The sequence below is a fragment of the Thunnus maccoyii genome, chromosome 5 (genome assembly GCF_910596095.1).
Source record: "Thunnus maccoyii chromosome 5, fThuMac1.1, whole genome shotgun sequence".
Classification (NCBI taxonomy): Eukaryota; Metazoa; Chordata; class Actinopteri; order Scombriformes; family Scombridae; genus Thunnus; species Thunnus maccoyii.
The window spans coordinates 34,978,107-35,004,130 of NC_056537.1; the positions used below are offsets into that span (position 1 = coordinate 34,978,107).

At 38.3% G+C, this 26,024-nt stretch overlaps 1 protein-coding gene across 1 annotated transcript in view; it reads right to left on the reverse strand.

The window, feature by feature from the left end:
• Positions 1-26,024, reverse strand: part of LOC121897579 (anoctamin-1-like) — a 165,777-nt gene that overhangs the window by 69,228 nt on the left and 70,525 nt on the right. Inside the window, exons 11-14 of the mRNA XM_042412150.1 lie at positions 24,604-24,738; positions 13,293-13,453; positions 6,291-6,373; positions 2,185-2,196 (exon numbers count right to left, since the gene is read on the reverse strand). Of these exons, the coding sequence (XP_042268084.1) occupies positions 2,185-2,196; positions 6,291-6,373; positions 13,293-13,453; positions 24,604-24,738 (391 nt within the window). The remainder of the gene's footprint in view (positions 1-2,184; positions 2,197-6,290; positions 6,374-13,292; positions 13,454-24,603; positions 24,739-26,024) is intronic.

Here is a 26,024-nt window from a genome sequence, read left to right on the forward strand (position 1 = left end):
AAAAATAGAGCAGAAGTATGGTAAACACAAATAAAATAAAACAAAATAATATTAAATATATATATTTACAGAATAGAGTTATAATAGTTTGGAATAGTGTAATTGGTTTGTGTGCTGGGCAGTTTGTTAAATTTGCTTATTCAATCAGTTCACCTAATCCTAAAATTGCCATTTCCAGCATGTGAAGAAGATTAGACTGATGAGATCTGTGCTCTTGCTGTTTGCATGTGAGTCTCCCTCTGCACCAAAGGTCAAAATGATCGGTGAGGGAGTAAGACAGCCACCACAGCCTGGGTGTGGAGCTGTGGGAATGGTGGGAGGGCCTAGTGGCCTTCCCCAGGTTGATGCCACCCCCTAGCTATATGTCTCTGGAGGCAGTCATCTTCTGGTGTTTCTAGTGCAATGTTTTTCAATCCTGGTCCTGGGGCACCCCTGCCCTGCATGTTTTAGTTGTTTTCCTGCACCAAAACACCTGATTCAAATGAATGGGTCGTTATCAGGCTTGTGCAGAGCTTGATGACATTGCAACAACGCAAGTGAGACAAGGCGAGTTACAACAACGCAAGTGAGACAAGGCAAGTTGCAACTATGGCAGTCAAAACCTCAAACTCTAGAGTCATGAGTTCAGAATCAAAACTAGGAGAGCCTAAACCAGGAGCTCTCCTCCAAGGGGAACTTTCCTAGATCCAGACCGGCCTACTTATTCATCAGTTCCCGACTTCAGCCTACTTACCACAGCAAATCTTACTCCATTCCCCACAAGAAGCCACCCCAGGGAGAAAGGTAGGTATTTCTGAAAAAATCTCCATCAATTTCCTTCAACACTGGTGCTTTCATAATTGGTTACTTCAATTAGCAAATCAGAAATAAGCTGTTGCACTGTTGATTTGACTCGCTGCCTCTAAGGAAACAGTTATCTAATCTGTCTATCATGTCTCTCATACCAACTGCACAATAGATAATTGCATCATTCACTTCAATCATTCATTAGCCATAGCCTTGTGTACCAGTTTCTCCTTTCCCTCTTGTTAGTTTGTAATTTGTTGTTTCTGCAGTGTTTTGTACTTGTAGCTGTAGCATTAGTAATAAGTGTTTGTAACTAAAAGTGAACTTGTTGGTGTTTTTCTTGCACTTGTGTCTCAGTCACTTAACCTTACAAGACCTACACCCTTGCAAAATCATAATTAAGATTAATACCAATTTTAATTCTAATTGACCTCTCTTGTGTGGCCAAACAGGAGGACTATTTCCCTATTATTATACATACTCTAATATGAGTTATGTTGCTAAACAAAGTCATGCACAATAATAATTCATAATGTCCCCTTAAAATCATTTGAGTGCACAAATTCCTACAAATATTATGGTAGAACAATGACTCTGCCCAATGCCATGCCACATGATGGCCTTCTTGTTATCTCTGCTCTGCTGCCACATCAGTGGCCACAGATGCAAACTAAGCTTCCCAAATGTGAGCAACAATATCAGCATGACGGTTATAATGGAAAAACTTTAGAACAACACTTGGATAATTGGTCCTAAAAGCTGAGATATTGCACATGCTAACACAGATTTCTCCAAAATCACTAACTGTGTGCAGAGGTCAGATGACAGTACAACTGAGTTGATTCAACGTTTTAAACCAAATTTTGAGGAACACTTAGGGAAAGATTGGGAGGACAACTTGATCATGACACTACAAAGAATTACCTTTCAAAAGAGACCAGGGTCATGTCTGTAATCCATAGGGTTCAAGAATAGTAACCATTTTAGTTTGGGTATGTCTTTTCTGGGCGTGTGCACAATACCATCACGTGTCTAATTTGCCTTCTTTACAGTGGTAATACAAACAGGAATGTGCAAAAGGAAGTTTTAGTTCCTGAGATTAGTTCCTCTAGTTCCATAGTTCCTGGAACTTTTTGGTTTGACAAGGCTACTTGTAAAATATTGTTTTTTATCAAATGCATGGGGGAAAGCATTAATGCACTAATTGAGTCTGCAAATCCTAACAACTATGTTTTTTGCCATGTAAGTAGAACAAACAATACATTTACCACTTAAACTAACACACATAACTTTTTTGTGATGTGTTATGATCAGAATTTGGCAGAGGTAGCAGCAGCAGAAAGGCTACAAAGAGTAGCGAGAGGAGGAGAGTTATAAGTAATGGGAATTTATTCAAACCTTGAGAGCTTCCTGTGAAAAATAAACCAAAAGAGAGAAAGAGAGAAGGGGGGTGGGGGAAGGGGGGTGGGGGGAACTGTTAGTAAAAAACAACATGGATAACCTTAATTATGATTATGACATTCATCTCACTATCTGCTTTTACTTTGTTGAAGAGAAACTGAATGTTTTTGAAAATACTTGTGAATAAAAAAATAGCAAAACATGAACAAAAACATGTGTATATGGAAATGGCAGTAATAGGGTTTTTACCTTTCTTCAGTAGCTAAAAAACATTTCTTGCACTAGATCATTTTTAGATTGGTGACTTGGTTTCCTATTTGTTTATTACTCCAGTTTTACATTGCATCTTACTTTCGTATTTCTAGCCAGAGTTTCTATCGGTAATAATAACACTGTACTCACCAATTTAATAGCTGAGAACTAGGAACACAGTGACATTCCTGTGAGGAAGTCTGACAGATCACTGGTCTATTCCAGAAGGCAGGTTTAACAAACTCTGAGACTAACCCTGAACTCTGAGTTTATTTATTTATTAGTTAAATTGAATTTTTTGGGGGGTTCTCGTTGTTATAATTATAGGAGAAACACTGATTCAGTAAACGCTCAGTAAATGTTGAGTAAAGTTAGACCTAGCAGTCTCCATTAGGTTGGGTGAGTTCAAAGTTGTGAAAACAATGGGGGTGTTTTGAATATGCCCCTGTTTTCACAGGTAATTTGTTAGTTTGTCCCTCCCGCCGCAGGAAATGAATTAATGAATTGATATAGCACTTTTCTCCTTATGAAAGTAACATGGCGATTATTCAACCAATGAGACTTTGGTTGGACGAGAGCATATCGACAAACTAATCGGCCAGTCGACCAGGAGACTACAGCCCTAGAAATATGAAATGATTATTCATTGATCTTATAATGTCTAGTTTTTTTGTTGTTTTTTTTAATTAAGAGAGATGACTCGATTATGTGCACTAAACACTTCAGTTCTAACTATTGTTCTAACTACATGACAGAAATGACTGATGCGTATAAAAGCGGTAACTTTAGTTAAGAATGGCACTCCACACCGGATGCCCCATGCTGTAGTGTCCCCCCACCCTTGGACCCTCAAAGAGGATGAGCTCTAGGCCAGAGCCTTATTAAGAGTTCTGTCTAAATTAACTTTATGCCCAAGTTATTATAGTTTTGTATTTTTCATTATGTTTTATTATTTTTTTCAGTTAATTAAAATGTTTTTTCACACCTAGTTTTAGTTTTTAGACTAGTTTAACCTAACTATAATAACCTTGCTTTATGCTCTGGGTGATTAGGTCCTGACAAAAGTAGATGTCCTTGAACATGCTACAACCTGCCTTGTCTGTGTATATATATCATATGACAACCTGCGTTGTGTGTGTATGTGTATTATTTCCAGTACTTCTGGGTTCTTTCCAGAGTACCCATATAATAACCAACTGTCATAGGGCATAGCCCAGCTCATGTTGCATGGTATAAAGAGAGAAAAAAAGAGAACTCAAGTTCTCTCTGCTCAGGGAAGGACACTTAGTTTTAGATCATTTTTGCATGATATACTAAAACCCTGTATTGGTTTTGGATTTTGAATAGCACTTATATTGTAATACTCGAATAAAGAGAATACTCATTTCCATAAAGGCGTATTTTTCTTCACTGATTGCTGCTAAAGCCTACTAGGTAAGTGTTTTTTTCCCTATCTCTTTTATGTTGAATGGCTCTAGAAGCAACTTCCCCCCTTTGAGGGAGTACTATATATAGGCTAAAGTACCAAATAGGTATATCTCATACTGATACTTCACACTTAAAGACACTCTACTCCACTTAGGACGTACTAAGCTCTGGGGACGTATGTAACTCGGGGGATGTAAATTTTGTACATTCAGGAGGGAATGGTAAATAGGTATGGGAAGATTAAGACTAAAAATACAGGTCTTGGTTTTCCTCCTATTACCTATATACCTAGTGGAGAAGTGACACTAGATATTCCTTGTATAACAAATATCTGACCGGGATTTTGATTCTGATTTAAACCTCTGCAAATGAAAGCATTTCAATACATGCTTTAATGTGGACTGAATGGAAATTTGTGTGAGGAAACTAAACGTGGTGTCTGACAGCTGCTTCAGGCTCTGCAGGAGGAGTTTCCCTTATCTCAGGGTTAACAAACTCAGAGTTTTCACTACTAACCAACCTGTCTGACTATCAGATAGGTTGGAGACAAACCCCTACTGTACTTACAGTATTCTCTCATTTCAATCTGCCATTCTGTCCCAAAGCCAGAGAAGGCCCCTCGCTGTATCATTACCACAGCCAAATTCCCAATCTGTTATTCTAATTTACATATTTCCCTGTTTCTGTTGTCAAACAACAGAATGAGCATGAAATGATGATTTGACTGTGACTCATAAATACTACCTGTTAAACAGCAGTAGGGAAAAAAATGTAGTCGTTATCCAAAAGTATATATAAAGTAAACACTAATTTCCAGTCTGAGATGATTCTGCCATACTGGAAATCAGTCCAGCGATACTATGCGAAAGCTTTGCTGCCCTCTAGTGTCCCCCCTTTTCACACACACTTTGCAGCATTCATGCCGCAAGGTAGAAAGTGCTGCGTGGGACTAAGGTGGCATAATGAAATGAGAGACTACTGTACTGTAGTTGTACATGCACAGTTTTCCTGTGCAATGAGGGACTGTTAATGACATTTCAGTTTGTCCAAATTTAGTTGTTTAGTGAATCTGGGTAAACTGTTTGTCTTCAAACTGACTACTTGTGTTTCTCTCAGACTGTAGTGATGTCAGCATGTTCCCAGATCTCAGAAAGTCACACTTTGAGTATGATGCTGTTCATATACTGTATAAAAATGTGTGAAAAAGACCTTAGCAGAGTGTCATTCTTTGAAAAATAAGTCTGGTTTTAGTTTGTAACAAAGGCCTAATTCATTTAAGTGTTTGGGTGCACATATTCCATCTTAATTTGTGCGTATCCACAGATTCCTTTAGTTTTTCATTATTTATTTGTGCTGATGAAAAAAACCCTCACAAAAACCCAATATATTAATCACTTAAAAAAAGATTGTGCTGATGAGATTTTAAAAAAATATTCAGGCTTATAAACAGATCTTACCAAACAGCTAATTAAAACTATTTTATTGGTGAAATGTTACTTAAGAACATATTTGACATTCATCAAAGTTTTCCTTTTTCCAAAATGTTCTTTGGTAAGAACAAAATACACAAGTGGTTGGGGACACTCGTACACCAAAACGCATATATTGTTATTGTGGTTTATTGCAAGTTCTAAGCCATGAAATCGCAAATAAAGCACAACAGAGATAATATTTTCAACATTTTTTTGAACCATTTCCCAAACAGTTTATTAGATGATGACATATTTTAACAAATTGATAAGGAATACCTCAGCATTGAATGGGTAATTATGAGCATGAGCATTGGTTTAACAAAAGATTAGCCATGGCAGATTTATCTGATTTGTTTCTGAATGTCATATATCCTTTAATCAGAAAAATCCTGTTACCAGCAACCATAACAGTGACAGGAGGCCAGGGATGAGGTTTTATGGTCTTATAGTACAGTGGTTATGGTCACATGTGCTTACTTTAAGTATAAACGGTAGACAAGGAGAAGTTGTCAGATTTGCACCAAATCTACTGGTCTATTTAATTATTTATCTTACAAGGAATATTTCCAACAAGTGTGATGTTCTGAATCCTAATTCCAGATTGTACAATTTCCAGTTGACACCTGATTCCAAATCACATAGTTAAAAATTCCCTCCATTGCCTTTGACCAAAATGCTTAAAATTGAAACTCTAAAAATATAATCACCCTGTAAAACTAAAAATGATAGAAGCATAATTATGATAATTATATGCTTTATAAGGGGGGCAATTCAGAACTTCTACAAACACAGGAATCTTAAAGGTTATGTATGAACCAGCTTTTGTTCACTTCCTCCTTTTCTGTATCACAATTCACAACCTGTACATTCATTGTCTTAATGTTGAAATTGTGAACTCATCATCCTTACTAGACAGATCTAAATAAGTTAACATGTAATTTGGGCACTCACCTCCTCATCTTCAAACCCAGTCAGGTCCCATTCATAGTTCAGTCTCATCTGTCTCCTCTTCCAATGCTCCATGAACATGGCGGCTTTGGATCACAGAGAATACAATAAGACAAATACACAGAATACACTGAAATATCTTTCAGAGTACATGGTTCAATTACAATCTATACTTGAATCATTGTCGGTTTCTGGGATGGAGGCGCAGCTCCGCTGCTGACCCTGCTGCACACCTACTGTTTGTTTGTCCTCATATCAATTTTGTTTTTTGTTTTATATTGAGTAACACACATTTACTGGGAATGACCCTGTAACACAGAATCATGATGACCTCAGCATGACTATGGGTTATCATCTTAGGGTTTCTGCTGCCTGGGAACTAATGTTGGACAAGTAAGCATGGCATTTTAGTCTATACACATACACACCTGTTGTCCCCTCTCCCCCATACATCAGTGATGTTTCAGTGATACACCAGTCTACTGGTGGACTGCAGTGAATTAAAACAGCCAAAGAAAATAAAGAAACAGGGCTCAAGAGGAGGCATGAGAGAAAGTCATGAAGAAAGACATGGCTGCAGATTCCCTTTACCTCATCTTGTCATGTAGGGGACTTAGTGGGCAACAAACTGGGTTAAATCATGGTAACATTTGTGTATATACTTTGATATTACCTTGTATTTTATCATTGTTTTTCATTATTGTCTTTTATTCGTGACTTCAATACTGACGTCATTTATCTTTACTCTTGTACATGTAATTTGCAGCACTTTAGTCAACTCAGTTTGTTTTCAAATGTGCTTTTTAATTGCCTTGACTTGACTTCTCCCTCTCTCCCTATTTTCTCCTCCTGAAGATAAATATAGGGATAGATGCTCTTTATTTAAGAGCATAGTCTTTCAATTTGAGAGCACAAGTTATTTATTTCACATTCAGATGGTTTAAAACTTTCCCTCAAGACCTGTGAGTTCCACTTTAAATTCTTCTCTTGCTTTCAAGTTGATTCTGTAGACTCCTGGATTGTCTCTGCTCCTGCTCAAACCTGTATGCCTGCACTCAGATATATTGCTTGTGCACAGATTTCCTGTGCTGTTGCTTAAGTCCCTCTCCCTCTACTCAGGCTATTCCTTTGTGCTCATGAAATGTTTGCTCTCAACTACTGCTCTCGCTTTCAGAGTTTGTGTGCCACAATCCTGTTAAAATTCCCCAACCAATAGAATGCCAGGTATGGGTAGAGCATCCCTTATGGTGGTCACTCTCCCTTTAACCAGGTTCATCCACTCAAATCCCCCTGGGCTTTACTATATGTAATTCCCTTTCTTGTACAACTTTTTGAATAAAAGAACAGTTGATATATACACTAGTTGCCCATATTTCTTTTAAATAATAGCTACATATAATTGTAGCCTTATTGCACAGTGGCCATCTGTTTGTGTGCTAGAGGAGAAAACATCACCTTTGTGACATCATAGATATCTGGATGCTTGGGAGCAGGAGCGTTTTGTCATGAATGTTATTCCTATCTCAGTTTAAAGTATGATTACTGTACAATGTGTGTAGCGATTTGTCTGTAACTCCAGGTTCTCTTCGCCCTGAACTCAGGCTCACAATGCCAGGCTGACGCTCCTCACTAAAAAACTTCCACTGCCTAAGGTGAGAGACCAAAACAACACGGCAGGATGCAATGGAGCTGAAAAAGTCACTGCATTGTTTCCCACTGCTATAACAACAAGCATAAACAGACACACATACGGTTCACAACTTTTCATTTGATAAGTCACAACATGGCAGCTCTTCAGCATAACAGTGCAACGTGACAACTTGTAATGTTTTAGCCTCGCTAGAAATTGCTTGCACATGCTAACGTTAGCATATAGATGGAGCAGTATTGCCACAGTGTCTCCCCCAAGACAACTTCAACCGTAAGCAAACACAAATGTCATATATAAAATATTCTGTTTGTGGATAACGTTATTACAGTGGATGTACGTAATCTCATCTGTGTTTTATTGCTGGGATTTGCTAGAATTAGCATCTAGCCTGTTTCTGTAAACAAATGTAGCTATGTGACGTAACATTAAGAATCAGTTATTATCATCAGGCTTTACAGATCTTGGTTAGTGACAGCAAATTACTATACTTGTTAAATTACTATATAATGCAACTGTCAGTAATGTGAATGTGAATGTCGGATGAATGAAAACAAACTGTATTACACAGTTGACCTTTCTGTTGCTTTATCATTGGTTGAGCTCTTTTACAGTGCTGCTTGAAAGTTTGTGAACCCTTGAGAATTTGCTCTATTTTTGCATAAATACGGCCTAAAACATGATCAGATCTCCATGCAAGTCCTAAAACTAGATTACGCGAGATCAACTAAACAAATGAGACAAAAACATTACACTTGTTTGTTTATTTATTGAGGAAAATGATCCACTGTTACATATTTATGCGTGGTATGCATGGGAAATTAGAGTCGGGTGTTTCAATCAATGGGATGAAAAACAAGTGTAAGTCTGGGAGGCCCTGCCTTATCTAAAGAAGAGAAATCTGGGTCTTCACTATCAAAGTTTGAGCTTCACAACACAGGTTTGTGGAAGTGTGTCATGGCTCAAACAAAGGAGATTTCTGAGCACCTTAGAAGAAGAGTTGTTGATGCTCACCAGGCTGGAAGGGGCTACAAAACCATTTCTACAGAGTTTGGACTCCACCAGTCGACTGTCAGGCAGATTGTGCACAAATGGAAGACATCAAACACCATTGTTACCCTCCCCAGGAGTAGTCATACAACAAAGAACACATCAAGAGCAAGGTGTGTAATAGTCTGGGAGGCCACAAGGGACCCCAGGGTAATATCTAGGAAACTAAAGTCCTCTCTTGAAGTGGCTACAGTCAATGTTCATGAGTCCACCATCTTGAGAACATCGAACATCAATGGTGTGTATGGCAGAGTTGCAAGGAAAAAATCCACTTCTCTCCAAAAAGAACATTGCTGCTGTCTATGGTTCGCTCAAGACCACATGGATAAGCCTGATGGCAATTGGAACAATGTTCTGTGGATGGATGAGTCCAAAATCAAACTTTTTGGCTTGAATGAGAAGCATTATGAGCAATGAGCAAACATTGCATTCCAGCGTTAGAACCTTGACCCATCTGTGAAACATGTTGGTGGCAGTATCATAGTTTGAGCGTGCTTTGCTGCCTCTGAACCAGGACAGCTTGCAATCATTGAAGAAGCTATGAGTTCTGAGTACATTCTATAGGAAAATGTCAAGTTATCCACCTGTGAACTGAAACTCGACAAAGTGGGTCATGCAGTAAGACAACGACCCTAATCATACAAGTTGTTCTATCAAAGAATGGTTAGAACAGAAGAAAGATAATGTTTTGGAAGGGCCGAGTCAAAGTCCTGATCTTAATCCAATAGAAATGCTGTGGAAGGACCTGAAGCATGTAGTTCATGCAAAGAAGCCCACCAACATCCCTGAGTTGAGACTGTTCTGTAGGAGGAATGGGCTAAAATTCCTCCAAACCAATGCGCAGGGCTGATGAGCAGTTGCCAAAAACATTTGGCTGAAGTTATTGCTGCAAAAGGGGGTCACACCAGTTACTGAAAGAAAGGGTTCACATACTTTTGCCTCTTACAAATATGTGAGATTGGATCATTTTCCTCAATAAATTAATGAATACATTTAATCTTTCTGTGTCCTTTGTTTATTGGGTTCCCTTCATCAAGTTTTAGGGCTTATGTAAAAAATTGATCACATTTTAGGTCATATTTATGCAGAAATACAGAAAATTCTAAAGGGTTCACAAACTTTCAAGCAGCACTGTATATACACATTCATACACAACCGGGTGACAAATTAAAGGAAAAACAAACAAAGAGCCCTAACTTACACCCAGCACAAAGTGGCGCTAAGCGTGACACAAGTGTCGTTTAAGGCCGATGCAGTTGTCATTTTCCCATCCAGCACCCACGTTTAAATAGCGAATGCATTACTGTCTTCAAAGCGATTGCACGATTTACCAACAAAAACCTGATCTGAAGTCAATGGCGCAGTGTTTCACTGTTATTTTAAGGGCGCATTATCAAGATAGTAATATGTGCCTACATAGGGGGGTGCACAATACGCATACACTCTGCTTGTTACAGACACACAGACGTGCAACAGCCCACAAACATGCAAAAGATTACAAACAAAAGGACTACAATGTGAAAGATTATTATTGTGTACATCAACATATTTTAAAACATACATGTCATAAGTGAGGGTTAGTCCTAATATTTATCAGAGTTAGCTAATCGCAGTAATGACAGATGAAATTGTCTAAGTATTTGACCTAATGGCAATACACGTAGGTATTAAAACAGACCCATCAAGCTGAGGGTGTCTGTCAAGACTCAGCATACGGATATCAACAACGGATCAGACATAGAGCGACTTTCTTGCTGCATTAATACATGATGACATGAGGAACACATGGGGAAATAAATGAGGTGAAAACAATGATTAAACTAAAGAAAGAACGAACTCTGGACAGCTTCTAGTTGCTGCCAGCAGCAGAATCAGCACCCTGGAGAGCTGATCAATTCCTGACAACTGTGTAGGATAATTTTTGACATGATTAAAATTAATACCACCACATGCCCCTAGAACAGCTTCAGTGCTTCTTTGCATTCATTCTACAAGTCTCTGGAACTCTACTGGAAGGATGAACACCATTCTTCCAAAAGATATTCCCTCATTTGGTGTTTTGATGATGTCGAACACATTGGTCCAAAATCTTCCATAGGTGTTCAACTGGGTTGAGATCTGGTCAGCAAAGTGCCCCCACAGCATAACAGGGCCACCGGATCCCCTCACTGTAGGGGTCAAGCATTCAGACCTGTACCAGTTTTTTTTTAAATTTGTCACCTGTCTGTATATGTGGGTGCCTGTGTGTTACAGTATATGTACAGTATAAAGTATAAAGTATATTTACTGTATACTATAAAATGCAAACGAAATACTGCAATATGAACCATTACAGTAAGTATACAGTGTTATAGTACAGTCCACATTGTTGGATTACACACCTGTTTTGTCTAAAAAATGTCTGAATGATTGAGGGCACCGTTGTTCTCCCAACATTTGGCTGCATCCTTCGATCAGCCCCAGCCAGTGTAAGACCATGATTGAGAACATGGTCCACAATTGTGGCCCTTATTTTATCCTAAGGAGGACAAGCTAAGGACTAAGGACATGCCTATGTATGCCTAGGTTGATAATTGGTTGATCTACCACTTCACACATTACCCTTCATTAGTGAAAGTCAAGATTCACCTGAGAGCAATTCATCAATTCACATATTTACAAAAAAAGTCTAATAGAAATGTATAGAGGATATACTTGACAGATTATGACAACTGGTTCAACCATTTTGCATGTAATGACTTAGGCAATGAACTAATGCCTAGATGTTTTGAGGGATAAGACTATTCAACAGAGAACCAGTAAAATACATTTGGATCAACATGACATAAGCAATTGATAATGTTGGAAACAGCAGAGAATTGTACCTAATCATTTGCATGACAGTGCCACAGCATTTGCAATTTCTTCAAAATAATGAGAAATTGCTTTTATGATGTGCACAGGTGACTAGATGATGTGGTGGTTGAACAAGTAGTGTTGAGAATTTCAATTCTGATCTGAGAAATGTACCGGATGAGAAACGTAAGCAAATGAGAAAAACTGTAAATAGTCATTTAAGTGCCATTTTTACTGAAATAAGTTCACATTCACCTACAAAATAGGTGCCGAATTAAACAGTGGCCCCTAAAATTATTCTTTTTTAAAAATATCATACATGTTGCTTGTTGTACATATACAAACAAGGCCTATTTTAAATTGTGTATTTTTATAAGGGAGTTTGGCATGAGCGTTGATAGTAACTTACCGTATGCAGTTGCATCCTGCTTTGCTGGTCCCGTCATTGTCCAAAATGTGTGTGCAAGTTTGCAATGATTCACATAACTAACTCTAGCTTGCCGTTTTTGTAATGACCCTTGCACACCAGTACAACTTGATGAGGAAAAACTTTTGTAAATACACCTCAGTATTCGTATTCGTATTTTACTGTACTTGCCGGCTGTGTGCATGATCACAACATTAGTAGCTGATTGGACAGGATGCGTGCAATGCATCCTAGTACATGTAGGCACTACTGGCATGGTTGGGAAGCAGGAAAACTAAAAAAAACTCAGCTTTCTTGGTCAATATGTCACACACAGGAATTTATTGCTTAAACTGACTACATTTACCATCAACAAGTTTCTATGGTTCTAAATTATAAATATTATATGAATGAAAGTGTGCAATATGTGACATGATCATCTAGAGAGAATATTTGTCACTCTGTTTGAGTTGTTGACTACAAGTCCACTCAATCCACTCACGATTACACAGTGGAGTTACAGAGTGGACTTTCTTCCTTCACAAATGATCTTTGGTACAGACACCTGCTGCAGAGAGCATTTCAACCAAACAACAGCCAAGTTTCTTTTAGTAATTTCATCAAGTTAATCATGGAAATAATGGTAAAATTAATTCTAAGTGGTCTTGAATAGAGATGTCCCAATCTCGGGACATCTTTTAAGACAGCCATAATCATTAAAGCATAAGCATTATAAAGTCAGCCAGACACAACTTTGAACTTTGGCTAGCTAGTTACAGCTCAAGAACTTTTAGCCAACATTATTGATACACCGGCTACAAATGAGTAAGTACCAATTGTTTAAAAAATTTGAATGGTAAATCTACCACAGTAATCTTTGTAAACTGCATACATGTTCTAAAATGGAAAGCTTGACAGTTGTAGTCACAGTAACAAAGGTTTAATGATGGGTCAATTAAACAGCATCACAAACTACAGCCATATTGACCACAAAGTTTAGCGGAATAGCCCTCATAAACAGGATATTAATTGCATTCATGTATTTTATTGCATTCATAGTACTCACCCCACAGAGCCATGAATATAGAGAAGAAAACAGTGGCAGGATTGTCAAACAGGTGACTAGCCCTGGCGGTTCCACAGGCAGTACTAAGCTTCCAGTAACTGCACACTCTGTCACACAGAGGACACATGGTGATGTTGTTCTTTGGGTGGCAGATCTCCATGCTGAAAAACAAGGAACACACACATACACACTAAAGCACAGTGAGCTAGTGAGATTAGCAAACATTTTGTTTGCATTGCAAAAAAGCATTTAAATAGGGATGCACAATATTGGATTTTTAGCAGATATCCGATATTGCTGATGCCGATACCGATATATGCACATATTTTTTTCCAGCTGGTTGAGGAGACTATTATGCATGCAAGCATAGATTGTACTAAGTATGATCAAGAAAGACAATATATGAAGTAAAAATTTAGGAAGACTGGAGTTCAGGAGCTCAGTCTTAAAACTTTAATGAACCTGCCAAGTGGGTGGAGCAGAAGTTTTTTAGACAGAATTAATGTGTAGGATTTAATCTCTGGTCCACACTCCGGAGGAGAAGGTAGCGGTAATGCACCTAATACGCTGGTTGCCAACTGTCGTTATAAACCAAAAAGATTTATTTTCCCCCCCCAAACAGAGTGGTACATCCTGTCAGCTGAAGTGTTTCCTATCTGTGCAGCCGAACATAGGTCTAACCAGAGCATCGAGCCCCGGTTTGTTATTCAAGTTAAAGTGGGACGAAGCAGTGGGTCTGATGGGTAGCTTAAGTGAAGTGGAGCCTGCGGAGAAAGCACCTGGACTGTCAGGGTGAAACAGTCCATGGAGGGAAGCACAGTCAGGCGGCGGAGGAGAAGGCAACAATTCGGCCTCTCATAATCGGCAGAAATGGCCAATGCCGATATTTCATTTGAGAGATTTTATCGGCCGATACTGATGACGTGCTGATAATATCGTGCATCCCTACATTTAAATATTATGCTTTTTGTGATTTTCAGTTGTTTACATACTGTTATATCTATCTATGTTAAACATGCACAGAGTTCCAAAACTAGAGGTGAACTTATATAGAAGTCAAAAGCCAGGGCTTCAACCTGCTCTGAACACTTCATTTGCAATGTTTTTTTTCTACGTTGCCAATGTTATGACATAATACTTTTATTAATATAAAACATAACTTCGTCTGGGCACCACCTTCTTTTTGGTTAGAATTTGTTAGCGCCAGGAGGAAGCACTAACCCTTCTTCAATTTCATCAATGAATCAGTCTCATAATCATAAGTTCTCATCCCAACAGTGACCTCTGGTTTACTGCAGCTCAAAGAAACAACGCTTTTAGGATAAATGAAGACATGTATTAATAGCTAAACGTCTTGAGGATACATGATAAAGCATAAGATCATAATAAAAATAAAAAAAATAAGGCCTATAAATGAAAATAAAATAATAAATTATTCAGGAATTGTGGCTCTAAGTGTGGGAAAAAGGAAAGCTAATTCCACTTTAAGTTGAAACAGGGTTCCAGCAAAATGCAGCTGAGTTCGAGAACAGCAGACTTCCAGAGAACAAAAGGGACTGGAGCGAACTGATTAATTCACAACCTTTAATTGTTGCACAATAAAAAGCTGTGAATTAATCAGTGTGCTCCGGTCCCTTTTGTCTCTTTAATTCAACTTCTCTAAAGAAATTACTTTTTTAATTTTAATGTTATCGACATCAACCCTTGATCACAAAACCATGTTATACCTTACTGTTTCATCATTGTCGAGGCATCATCTTGGCAAGTCTAGTGTTGTTTTGGTGTAGAGTCACCAGCAGTGTTTGGCAGTTAAAGAGCCTGGATCAGGCTGTGGAGTGTGGGTATGTCTTTGTGGGTGCAGAGGTGTTGAACACTGGTGGAAAGAAGTCAAGCCGTTTCAGGCTGCTCTGAAAGAGTTTTTAGGCTTAACTCCCATTTGCCGTACTGGTCTTAGCAAGCAGACAGACATCCAGTTAAAGCGTTGTTTTGTTGTTTAGGCATTTAAGCTGAGGATTCAGGCTTTGGTTGGCTTGTAGTAACCTGAATTTAATGCCGAATAAAATTAAATACTGTATGTGGAAACATGAGAGGGCCCTATCTTACACTCGGCGCAAAGCAACGCCAAGCATGACTCAGGTGTCTTTGCCAATTTAAGACAGATGCAGGTATCATTTTCCCGTCCAGCGCCCAGTGCATTTGTTTAAATAGCAAATGCACTTGTGCCCATCTGAGCGCCCATGGGTGTGTTGGTCTATGTGTCTGGCTATCTTGAGGCAGCAGAAAGCGATTGTGTGATTGACTGATAAAAACCTGGTCTGAAGTCAATGCCACAGTGTTTCACTGTTATTTTAAAGGTGCATTATCAAGATATTAATATGCGCCTACATAGGCGGGTGCACAACGCATGTACACTGTGCTGGTTACGCACATACAGATGCACAGCAGTGCACAAACATGGAAAAGATTACAAATAAAAAGATTACAATGTGAAAGATTATTATTGTGTAGGCTACATTAACATACTTTTAAAAAATACATGTAATAATGGTTAGTCATAATATTTATCAGAATAAGGTAATCATAGTAATGATGGATTAAATTTTCTAATTATTTGACCAAATTGCGGCAAATTCCCCTGCATCTGTGCTACCTTTGCATTTGGAAGAAGAAGAAATACCTTCATGTTTGATTCTGTTTGAAGTGCTACAGGTGAGTGTGTTGTATGCAATGTTTCCTTTGAAGTAGTGTGGATGTTTTTTTGACTTTATCCCATTACCACCAATTTTCCAGTGACCCTGTTGACTTGTTATTGAAGAATTTAACTTAAATGTGCTTTGTGCGTATGATTGTCTTGTTTGTTTGTTTTTTGTTTTTATTTAACATGGCTCTGAGAAAACTACTGGGGACCAGATTCCCCCTATTCCCGCCCCCTGCCCCAAATGGCAATCAAGGTGTTGGCCACAAGCCCCCAAGAAAGGGTTATATCCTGGAGCTCTGATGATGGCAGCAAAGTCGACGTTATTAAAAAAAAACAAAAAAACTACTAACTGTTGTCAGTGATGGGGACAGTGTAACCGAAGTCACTCTCTTTGAAGAATTTGCTGGGAAAGTGGCCATATGTGATACATATATGATAAGGGGTTACAGCCTTAGAGGTCAACTGCCACAGTTCTAGACCTGCATAAGCTGTGAGACCTTGTTCTTCAAAATGGCACCTCTTGACTGCTCACCCGCCCTGGAGGCTGAAGTGGAGGCTCTCCTCAAACCACCTTCTGTCACACACCTCAGCGTGACAGACTTTCCTGCCTTCATTATGGCCAGGGGTCAGGTGGTGCTCAGTGAACATTCTTTTGCATGTACTATCTAGCTTTCATAGATTGGAATTATTAATAATGGCATTGCCTCTGCCACTCACTGAAAGTGGTAATATTGTCATGTGTTTTTGTCCAGCTGAGCTCAATCAAAAGAGTAACTGTGGCCAGACAAGATGTCCCCCTGAGAACTGCCATAGGTGTGCACTTCATTCTATAAAGTTAAACCTAAACTTTAGCTTTCAATTTTCTGTTTTCAGTAATGTTTTCCTCTTGTGGCTAAAACTTAATTTCATTGAACAAGTTCATTTTAAAATATAAATTTGAGAAGATTAAGATTAAAAAAAAAAATAATAATAATTAATTCTCAATGTTCAGAAATGCTAAAGAGGAAGTGTTTTGTTTTACTTTTAAACTCTTGAGTTGCGTTATGTTAAAACCACTAGTAAGATCCTATGTAAATGTTTGCTGAAGTGAAAATAAATTTATTTGAAATCTTTGGCTTTTTCATGATGTTGGGAAAACTTGGGTTAGTACAAAGATTTGTAGCAAGCTTTGAAGTTGAAAAGCAAAATTGTGCTTGTATCTGAAAACCACACATTTCTCATGACCTGGAAACTTCAAATATTCACTTTGGATGTGTGCATTTTCAAATGCAGGTTTTTTAAGTGGGGCCTGATAAGTGGAGTTGTGTTTTCTCACACTTCAAGTCCAAACTACAACCACTAGAGTTGTAACACTTCATTTTTGTAAATGTCATCAAAAACCTGTCTCTTAATGTAGCAGTATCACACAAATGGGAGGCCAAAAAGACATTACTCAATTGTAAGTTACTGAAGCAAAGTCTCAAAGCCAAGAATGCATTTGAAGCTTAAAAAACCTGAAATCTTCTGGCACTGTGGAAACTTGAACAGAAAACTTTAGATGCTACATTAAGTGAGCAAATGCCCTTAATGTCTCCTTATAACAGCAAAGGAGGAGCAAGATCAGATTTTCATATTTAGACTTACTTGCATAGAAAAGAGTTGTCACACTGACTTTCTAATATTAAAGGGCTCTGGAGTTGCATTGAATGACAGCACATGATAAACATATGAAGCAACTTTATTCATAAAAGCAGTGATATGAGAAATGCCCTACCTAGTATCAAACCCACAATCTTGCAATCTAACAGAGAAAGCACACCATTACCTCAAACACTGAGCCATCAGGGGGTCAATGAAACACAGAGCAAATTCACATTGTGAGGAAAAATTGATTTGCCTAAAATGAAGCTTCTAGGTCAGAGATTTGAACATTATGTATAGACATTTAATTGCATGAAAAATCCAGACAGTTTTCTTGACAATTATGTGTATGTGTTTGTGCATGCCAGTATCTGATGTTGTTTTTGTATGTGTTGTTTGTGTTTGTGAGATAAAGATAGTTTTGAATCGTGCATGAAACCTAAAGGTTTGAGGTGACTGACAGTTGAAAACAGAGAAAGGGAAAGGGTGAGGTTTCTTATTTGAAATCACAGTTTAGCAACATCAATTAGCAGATTAAAAACACCTGTGTTTTTCTGCATTTATTTTGCCATCAACTCAAATGAGTGCTGCCCTCAGCAGGGGTTGAACTAACAACCTTTGGATCTAAAAAGGCACAGAAGTGGCATGATGTTAAACAATTGGAATACTCAGACAACATTAATTGACATTCACAGATGCTGCTAACATCCATATCAATCTACGTTTTAAGTAATATTGAAGAGCACTCAAGTTGCATTGAATGATGGTACACGATAAATGTCTAACTTTGTTCATAAAAGCAATATTATGAGGAGCAATACAAAGAGCGGATATTGAACACAGAACCTTGTCATCTAAAAAGGGAAAGCTGACCATGAGAACAGTGTTATAAACCACTGGGCCGACAGACAATCCCTAAAATAAGAGAAAAAAAAAGTTCCCATTTTGTTGAGGAGAAATTTGTTTGCCAAAAGTTAGAGCTTTAGCTCAGAGATTTTTACATCATTAGTGGCAGCAGGATTAGTTTACTTTGAGAATGTATGATATGTGTAAAAAGTGTTTAAAGGAAGAGAGAATCTGTATCTGGAATCTAGAGACTGGAGTGAGAGGGGAAATGTATTTACATTGTTTGAGAGAGGAGGCTTGTAGCAACATCTTGAGGTAAGATGTGTGCATCTGCATTTTTTCATCTGCATTTTTTATATACCTTTCACATATTATATAAATATATATATATTTATTATATATTTATATATAATAATATATATAGGGTATATTTATATATTTATAATATATAAATATACCCTAAGGCAAGCTAAATCTAAATATTACCCTATTCAACACTATGGATAGGCTCACTAAAACAATCCCGCCCACACTGGTCTCCTGCTTTACAGACAAGGTTTTTAATAACTTTTTAATTGAAACGATTAAACTAACCAAGAATGATATCACTGGTAAAGCTGTGTCCCTCTCCCTCCCTCCCTGATCCCTCTCACCCTCTACTTCTTTCTCATACTTATTACCAAACCATCAGCCACCTTTTTCAGTTTGATCCAGTTGATTCAAACATTCTCTCTCAAATTGTCACTAGCTCCAAATCAATTACATGTTCTGGATCCCATCCCTGGCAACCTCATTAAAGACATGTTCACTGTGATAGGAAACCCTCTTCTTGACATCATCAATAAATCCCTCAGCTCTAGTATCATTCCCACTGTTTTTAAAACAGCTGTGGTTACACCGTTACTAAAAAGACCCAACCTTGACCCACAATCTCTGAAAAATTATAGGCTGATTTCAAATCTCTCCTTCATATCCAAACTGTTAGAAAAGGTGGTCAACTCCCTGCCCATCTATCCAGTAATAACCTTCTTGATGAGTTTCAGTCTGGTTTCAGACCCAAACACTCTACTGAAACTGCAGTGACCAAGGTAACTAATGATCTCTTAATTGCAATGGACTCTGATCTCTCATCTGTTTTGCTGTTACTTGATTAAGTGCTGCCTTTGACATTGTGGACCACAACACCCTCCTACGACGACTCGAGAACTGTATTGGTCTTAATGGGCTGGCACTTTCTTGGTTTCATTCATACTTGACTGATAGAAAACAAAGTATTTCAAATATTAAAACAATGTCTTCCTGCTCTAAAAAGGTCAAATATGGTGTCCCACAGGGATCAGTACTCGGTCCACTTCTGTTTTGTGTTTATTTGCTGCCCTTGGGTTACATTTTCAAAAAACAAAACATGATGTATCACTGCTTTGCTAATGACACACAAATCTAAATGTATCTTCCTGTAACATTTAGTGATTCCTCCCAGCTAGTTAAATTAGAGAAATGTTTGTCAGAAGTCCATCACTGGTGCAATAGTTTCCTGCATTTGAATGCACAGAGGTCAAAAGATCAAAATGCTGCTTGTTGGTCCAGCTAGATTCATATAGCTTTTTACAGACTTATACATTAATCTTGATGGCTGCACAATTTCTCAGACCCATACAATTAAGAATCTGGGAACAGTATTTGATCCATCCCTTACATTTGAGCCACATATCAAGTATATAACAGACTGCCTTCTTCCACCTTCATAAAATAGCCCAGATAAATATTTTTTTTTATCAAATTCAGATGATGAAATCCTCATACATGCCTTCATAACATCTAAAATAGACTACTGTAATGCACTTTTTTTTAAGAGCTGATTTCAAAATCCCCCTTCTTACCTAAGGCTTTAAATGGATTGGCTCTTTCATATATCTCCAGCCCTATTGCTCTGTATAGTCCATCACGTCCTTTATGTACTCTCGGTTCCAGTTCCTTGATTCAATAAGAACACTTTTGGTGGTCAAACCTTTGCCCACTGAGCTCTATTTCTCTGGAATAATCTACCACTGCACATTTGGGAGGCAAGCTCTGTTGATACTTTCAAATCAACATCCAGGCTGAAAACACATCTTTTTTCTGTTCAGTGTGACCTCTCCTAATTTCACCGGCTGGGAACCCTAATCACTAACTGTTTTCCTCCTTAACATGTAGCTACCCCAAACCTGTCGGGGTTATAAGATCTCTGTTTTAAAATCACTAACCTAAACCTTGTGTTGTAATATCAACATTACTATCTGTATATGTGTGTGAGTACGTGTGTATTCTTTCACATGTAATATCATGTACTCATCGACCCTTTGTGTTACATTATATTTTGTTTCACTAGTAAGTGTTTCACTAGTGCTTTATATTATGTCATATGTGGATATTATTGTGGTTTGACCTTCCCTCTATGTCCACTACTTTTACTTGAAGGATTTGTGGTTATGGACATCTCCAGCAACACTTTTGAATCCCTGCCTAATGTCCTTTTTTAAGTCACTTTTGAAGTCATTTATTTCTTGCTTCAGTTAAGTTTTGAATGGGTGGCCCCTACTTAGGCTTTGAGTAGCTTTGACGGTGGTAAAGTCCCCCACTTTGCTAGCAGGGTCTGTCCTCTCCATGTTGGTTTTGGTTGTTGTTCCTTGTTTTCTTTTTTTGTCACATCATAATTGAAGAGTACCAGTGTTGTAATTGTGCGTCTTTAGGAGTTACTCAGGCCTAAAAATGTTTTGTTAGCCCAGTTTAACCATCAGTTTATGAAGGTTCTTCCATGAAAGATATAAATTAATGACGAATGAAAACAATTCCAAAGCGCCTTCCAGCATCTTCACTGCAGAAACAGACTGTGGTCTGAATCATCAATCAAGCTGCCAAAAGTTATAGTTGTCACAGATAATGAGCTCAAAAAGACTAAAAAAAAAAAAGTCTAAAAAATACTTAGTGCCAGAGAAGGTCACTTTGACCACTTCCAAGAGCCTGAGTGTGTAAGTATAATTGCTACACAATCATCAATTTTAGGCTTTCTCTTCAACAGGACCTCTTCCTCTCTATTGTTGTTGTTTAGAGAGGACATGAGAAAAGACTAACAGAAAAAAAATGTATATGCATATTTTAAATATTAAAATAACACAACATTTAAATCTGTTTAATATAATGGTAGTAACAACTCTTTAATTGGTGTCTTTCAGATCTCAAAATACAGATTTGTATTGGTTGTTATTCCTCCTTAAATGTTTCCATGGAATTACTCCCATCAGGCAGTCTGATTGAAGCAGTCAACTTCCTTACACTGTGGACACAATGAGAACATTCTGAAACAGACTGACAGGGGATCTGGCTTGTCTTACTGTGTGGTTGTGTGCCAGAGTGAAACTCTGATATTAACACTTGTACTAAGCGTGTGTGGTATATGCCTGCATTGAGTTGAAATGGCAGCATGTGTCACAATATCCTGTGGATGATGAGAAGCAGACAGGAAGCAGAAGAGGCCCTACTGTCTCAAATCATTAATCAAACTTTTCCCCTTGTCTCCCATTCTCTGTATCTGTTCTTCCTCTTGACTTTTTTCTCATTTCTTTCAACCATACTATTATGGATACTCACACTGTTAAACAGGCTATCTATCTATCTATCTATCTATCTATCTCTCATATTATTTATATATATATATATATATATATATATATATATATACAGTACAGACCAAAAGTTTGGACACACCTTCTCATTCAAAGAGTTTTCTTTATTTTCATGACTATGAAAATTGTAGATTCACACTGAAGGCATCAAAACTATGAATTAACACATGTGGAATTATATACTTAACAAAAAAGTGTGAAACAACTGAAAATATGTCTTATATTCTAGTTTCTTCAAAGTAGCCACCTTTTGCTTTGATTACTGCTTCGCACACTCTTGGCATTCTCTTGATGAGCTTCAAGAGGTAGTCACCTGAAATGGTCTTCCAACAGTCTTGAAGGAGTTCCCAGAGATGCTTAGCACTTGTTGGCCCTTTTGCCTTCACTCTGCGGTCCAGCTCACCCAAAACCATCTTGATTGGGTTCAGGTCCGGTGACTGTGGAGGCCAGGTCATCTGGCGCAGCACCCCATCACTCTCCTTCTTGGTCAAATAGCCCTTACACAGCCTGGAGGTGTGTTTGGGGTCATTGTCCTGTTGAAAAATAAATGATGGTCCAACTAAACGCAAACCGGATGGAATAGCATGCCGCTGCAAGATGCTGTGGTAGCCATGCTGGTTCAGTATGCCTTCAATTTGGAATAAATCCCCAACAGTGTCACCAGCAAAGCACCCCCACACCATCACACCTCCTCCTCCATGCTTCACGGTGGGAACCAGGCATGTAGAGTCCATCCGTTCACCTTTTCTGCGTCGCACAAAGACACGGTGGTTGGAACCAAAGATCTCAAATTTGGACTCATCAGACCAAAGCACAGATTTCCACTGGTTTAATGTCCATTCCTTGTGTTCTTTAGCCCAAACAAGTCTCTTCTGCTTGTTGCCTGTCCTTAGCAGTGGTTTCCTAGCAGCTATTCTACCATGAAGGCCTGATTCACACAGTCTCCTCTTAACAGTTGTTCTAGGGATGTGTCTGCTGCTAGAACTCTGTGTGGCATTGACCTGGTCTCTAATCTGAGCTGCTGTTAACCTGCGATGTCTGAGGCTGGTGACTCGGATGAACTTATCCTCCGCAGCAGAGGTGACTCTTGGTCTTCCTTTCCTGGGGCGGTCCTCATGTGAGCCAGTTTCTTTGTAGCGCTTGATGGTTTTTGCGACTGCACTTGGGGACACTTTCAAAGTTTTCCCAATTTTTCGGACTGACTGACCTTCAGTTCTTAAAGTAATGATGGCCACTCGTTTTTCTTTACTTAGCTGCTTTTTTCTTGCCATAATACAAATTCTAACAGTCTATTCAGTAGGACTATCAGCTGTGTATCCACCTGACTTCTGCACAACACAACTGATGGTCCCAACCCCATTTATAAGGCAAGAAATCCCACTTATTAAACCTGACAGGGCACACCTGTGAAGTGAAAACCATTTCAGGTGACTACCTCTTGAAGCTCATCAAGAGAATGCCAAGTGTGTGCAAAGCAGTAATCAGAGCAAAAGGTGGCTACTATGAAGAAACTAGAATATAAGGCGTATTTTCAGTTGTTTTACACTTTTTTGTTAAGTACATATTTCCACATGTGTTAATTCATAGTTTTGATGCCTTCAGTGTGAATCTACAATGTCAATAGTCATGAAAAGAAAGGATACTCATTGAATGAGAAGGTGTGTCCAAACTTTTGGTCTGTACTGTATATATGTATATATATATATATATATATATATATAGTATTGTTCTATTTTGAAAACAGATTTATGTTCTCATCAAAAACAGACAACATATCACATGATTTACATGTGTTTCTTATGTATCTTCTTAGTATACAGTAATATATAAAGAACCACAAAGCTTATAATCTTAAGAAGGCTACAGAGTTTTCATAGATATTCACGTTGCTATGCACACAGTTCCAACCGTAGAATCTAACGGACTATTTCTTTTTTTAGCAGAAGCAATAAAATCATTTTTAAATTAATAAAATTACTTCTAAATCAATATTTTGTGCCAGATTATTGATTTCTTTAGTAAATAACTGTGTAATAAGCAGCATAATGTACAGCGAGTGGGCCATTATTGTGAAAAGAACCCCAACAGGGTGGTCTTGAATCAACCTGAAAGGGTTCTCTATATGCATATTATATATAGTAGGATTAATTCATTGTTGGATTGCCTCTGCATGAGATTTGTTGTCAATAAGATGAGAAATCTGCACATGAGATTTGTTGTCAATAAGAAAAACACAGAAAATTGCAAGTCAAATCCTTTGACTAATGACACTTATGCCCTAGTTATAAAAAAGAATCCTCTCGTACATTAAGCAAGAGCAAAACATGTAGAATTAGCAGCAACTGCTTTGGCAAAACAAACTGCAGCAGAGAATGAGTGGGTAAAGAATTAAATAAGTTGACAATCAAGTCCCATCAAAATAGCTCATAGACTTTGCTTCATTTTTGTGCTCAAAGTGTATTTATGTGCATGCATGTGTCTTTACCTAGGTATGTTGTCATCAACTGTGGCACATCCATACAGAAAGACAATGACTCCCACAAGAGAGGCAGGAATCAGCATCTGGGTATACAGACCCAACCATGCAAAGTACAGGCCAATCTTCTCACCAAAATACTTCCTAAACAACACAAAAAATGCAAATCATGATTTCATTATTCAGACAAAACTAACATATTGGTATCAAGACAAAGGAATCTTTACCATTGCACACACAGAGAGAGCAGCAGTGTTCACATACAAGGTTGTATACTTTCAGTGTATCTGGAGGATTAAAAAAAAATATATCCACTAGAGGGCAGATCAAGGTTCAGTCTTCCCTTGCCAACACTGGAATATCTTCCTTTAGAACAATATAAAAGATAATGGCAACACTCAAAGAGGTTACTGACATTCTGGCCCTAATACAAGACTATCTTGGTTGTAAGTTCTCACTGCATTCAAAGACCACATCTGTTAATGTCTTGTTCTTGTCTATAATACAACCCCCACATTTTCAAACATAACATCCAGAAGAATTTATCATCTTACACAATGTCTGGGACTGCATGTTAGCAGAGTACCAGCTTCAGCCCTCCGTCTATGTGTACACAGGAAGCGCTCAAAGCCCAACACTCACAAAACGGACTATAATAAACCTGAAGTGTACAAATACGCTTTGGGTCGCAGTTACTTGGATAAAGTGATTCTCTCTACAAAACAATGGGTACCATTTACACACCCATAAATCATTAACACAATAACACAGACAAATAAATTTAAACAAAATTCACCAAAGTCTGAAACCTTCTAAGCAGGGCTCCAGAGTAACTTTTCCACTAGTACCACTGGTGCTACCAACTTCCTCATTTGGTCGCACCCTTTTTTTTTGGTACACATTTTTTGAGAGTGTGCGAGTTACTATAAAATTTCCTGTGGTTGTATTTGTGCAAGTGCATCTTTAGCTGAAATCAGATATGAACAGGGGCTGAGGAGAGCAAACAAAAAGAGGGAGAGATGATGGAAGCAGCAGAGGAGAATGAGTCACAGTGCAGGTGTCTTTTCCTCCTCTCGTTGTCACTCATGCTGCCAGTGTTTGTCAATCTGCACCCAGCTTGCACTGAAGCTGCTGCTGCTGCTGCTTCTTCCGGCGGGTACCCAAGCCACGCTCCTGCTTCCCTTTTCTCACCAATATGTCGCTGCTCATAACTGTCTCCCTCTATCTGTTTGTCTGTCTCTCTCTGAGGCAGTTAGTGGGGCAGAGAGGAAGAGGCACCCGTACCATGACTCATTCTCCTCCAGTGCCTCCATAGTCCACTCGTTCCTATTGAACCACCATCGACGATGCCCTGCCTCCAGGTCATGGTGGCTTTAAACTTATGTATGTGTAGGATTTGGTGCCATCCTGTTGTAGTATCAATGACTGCA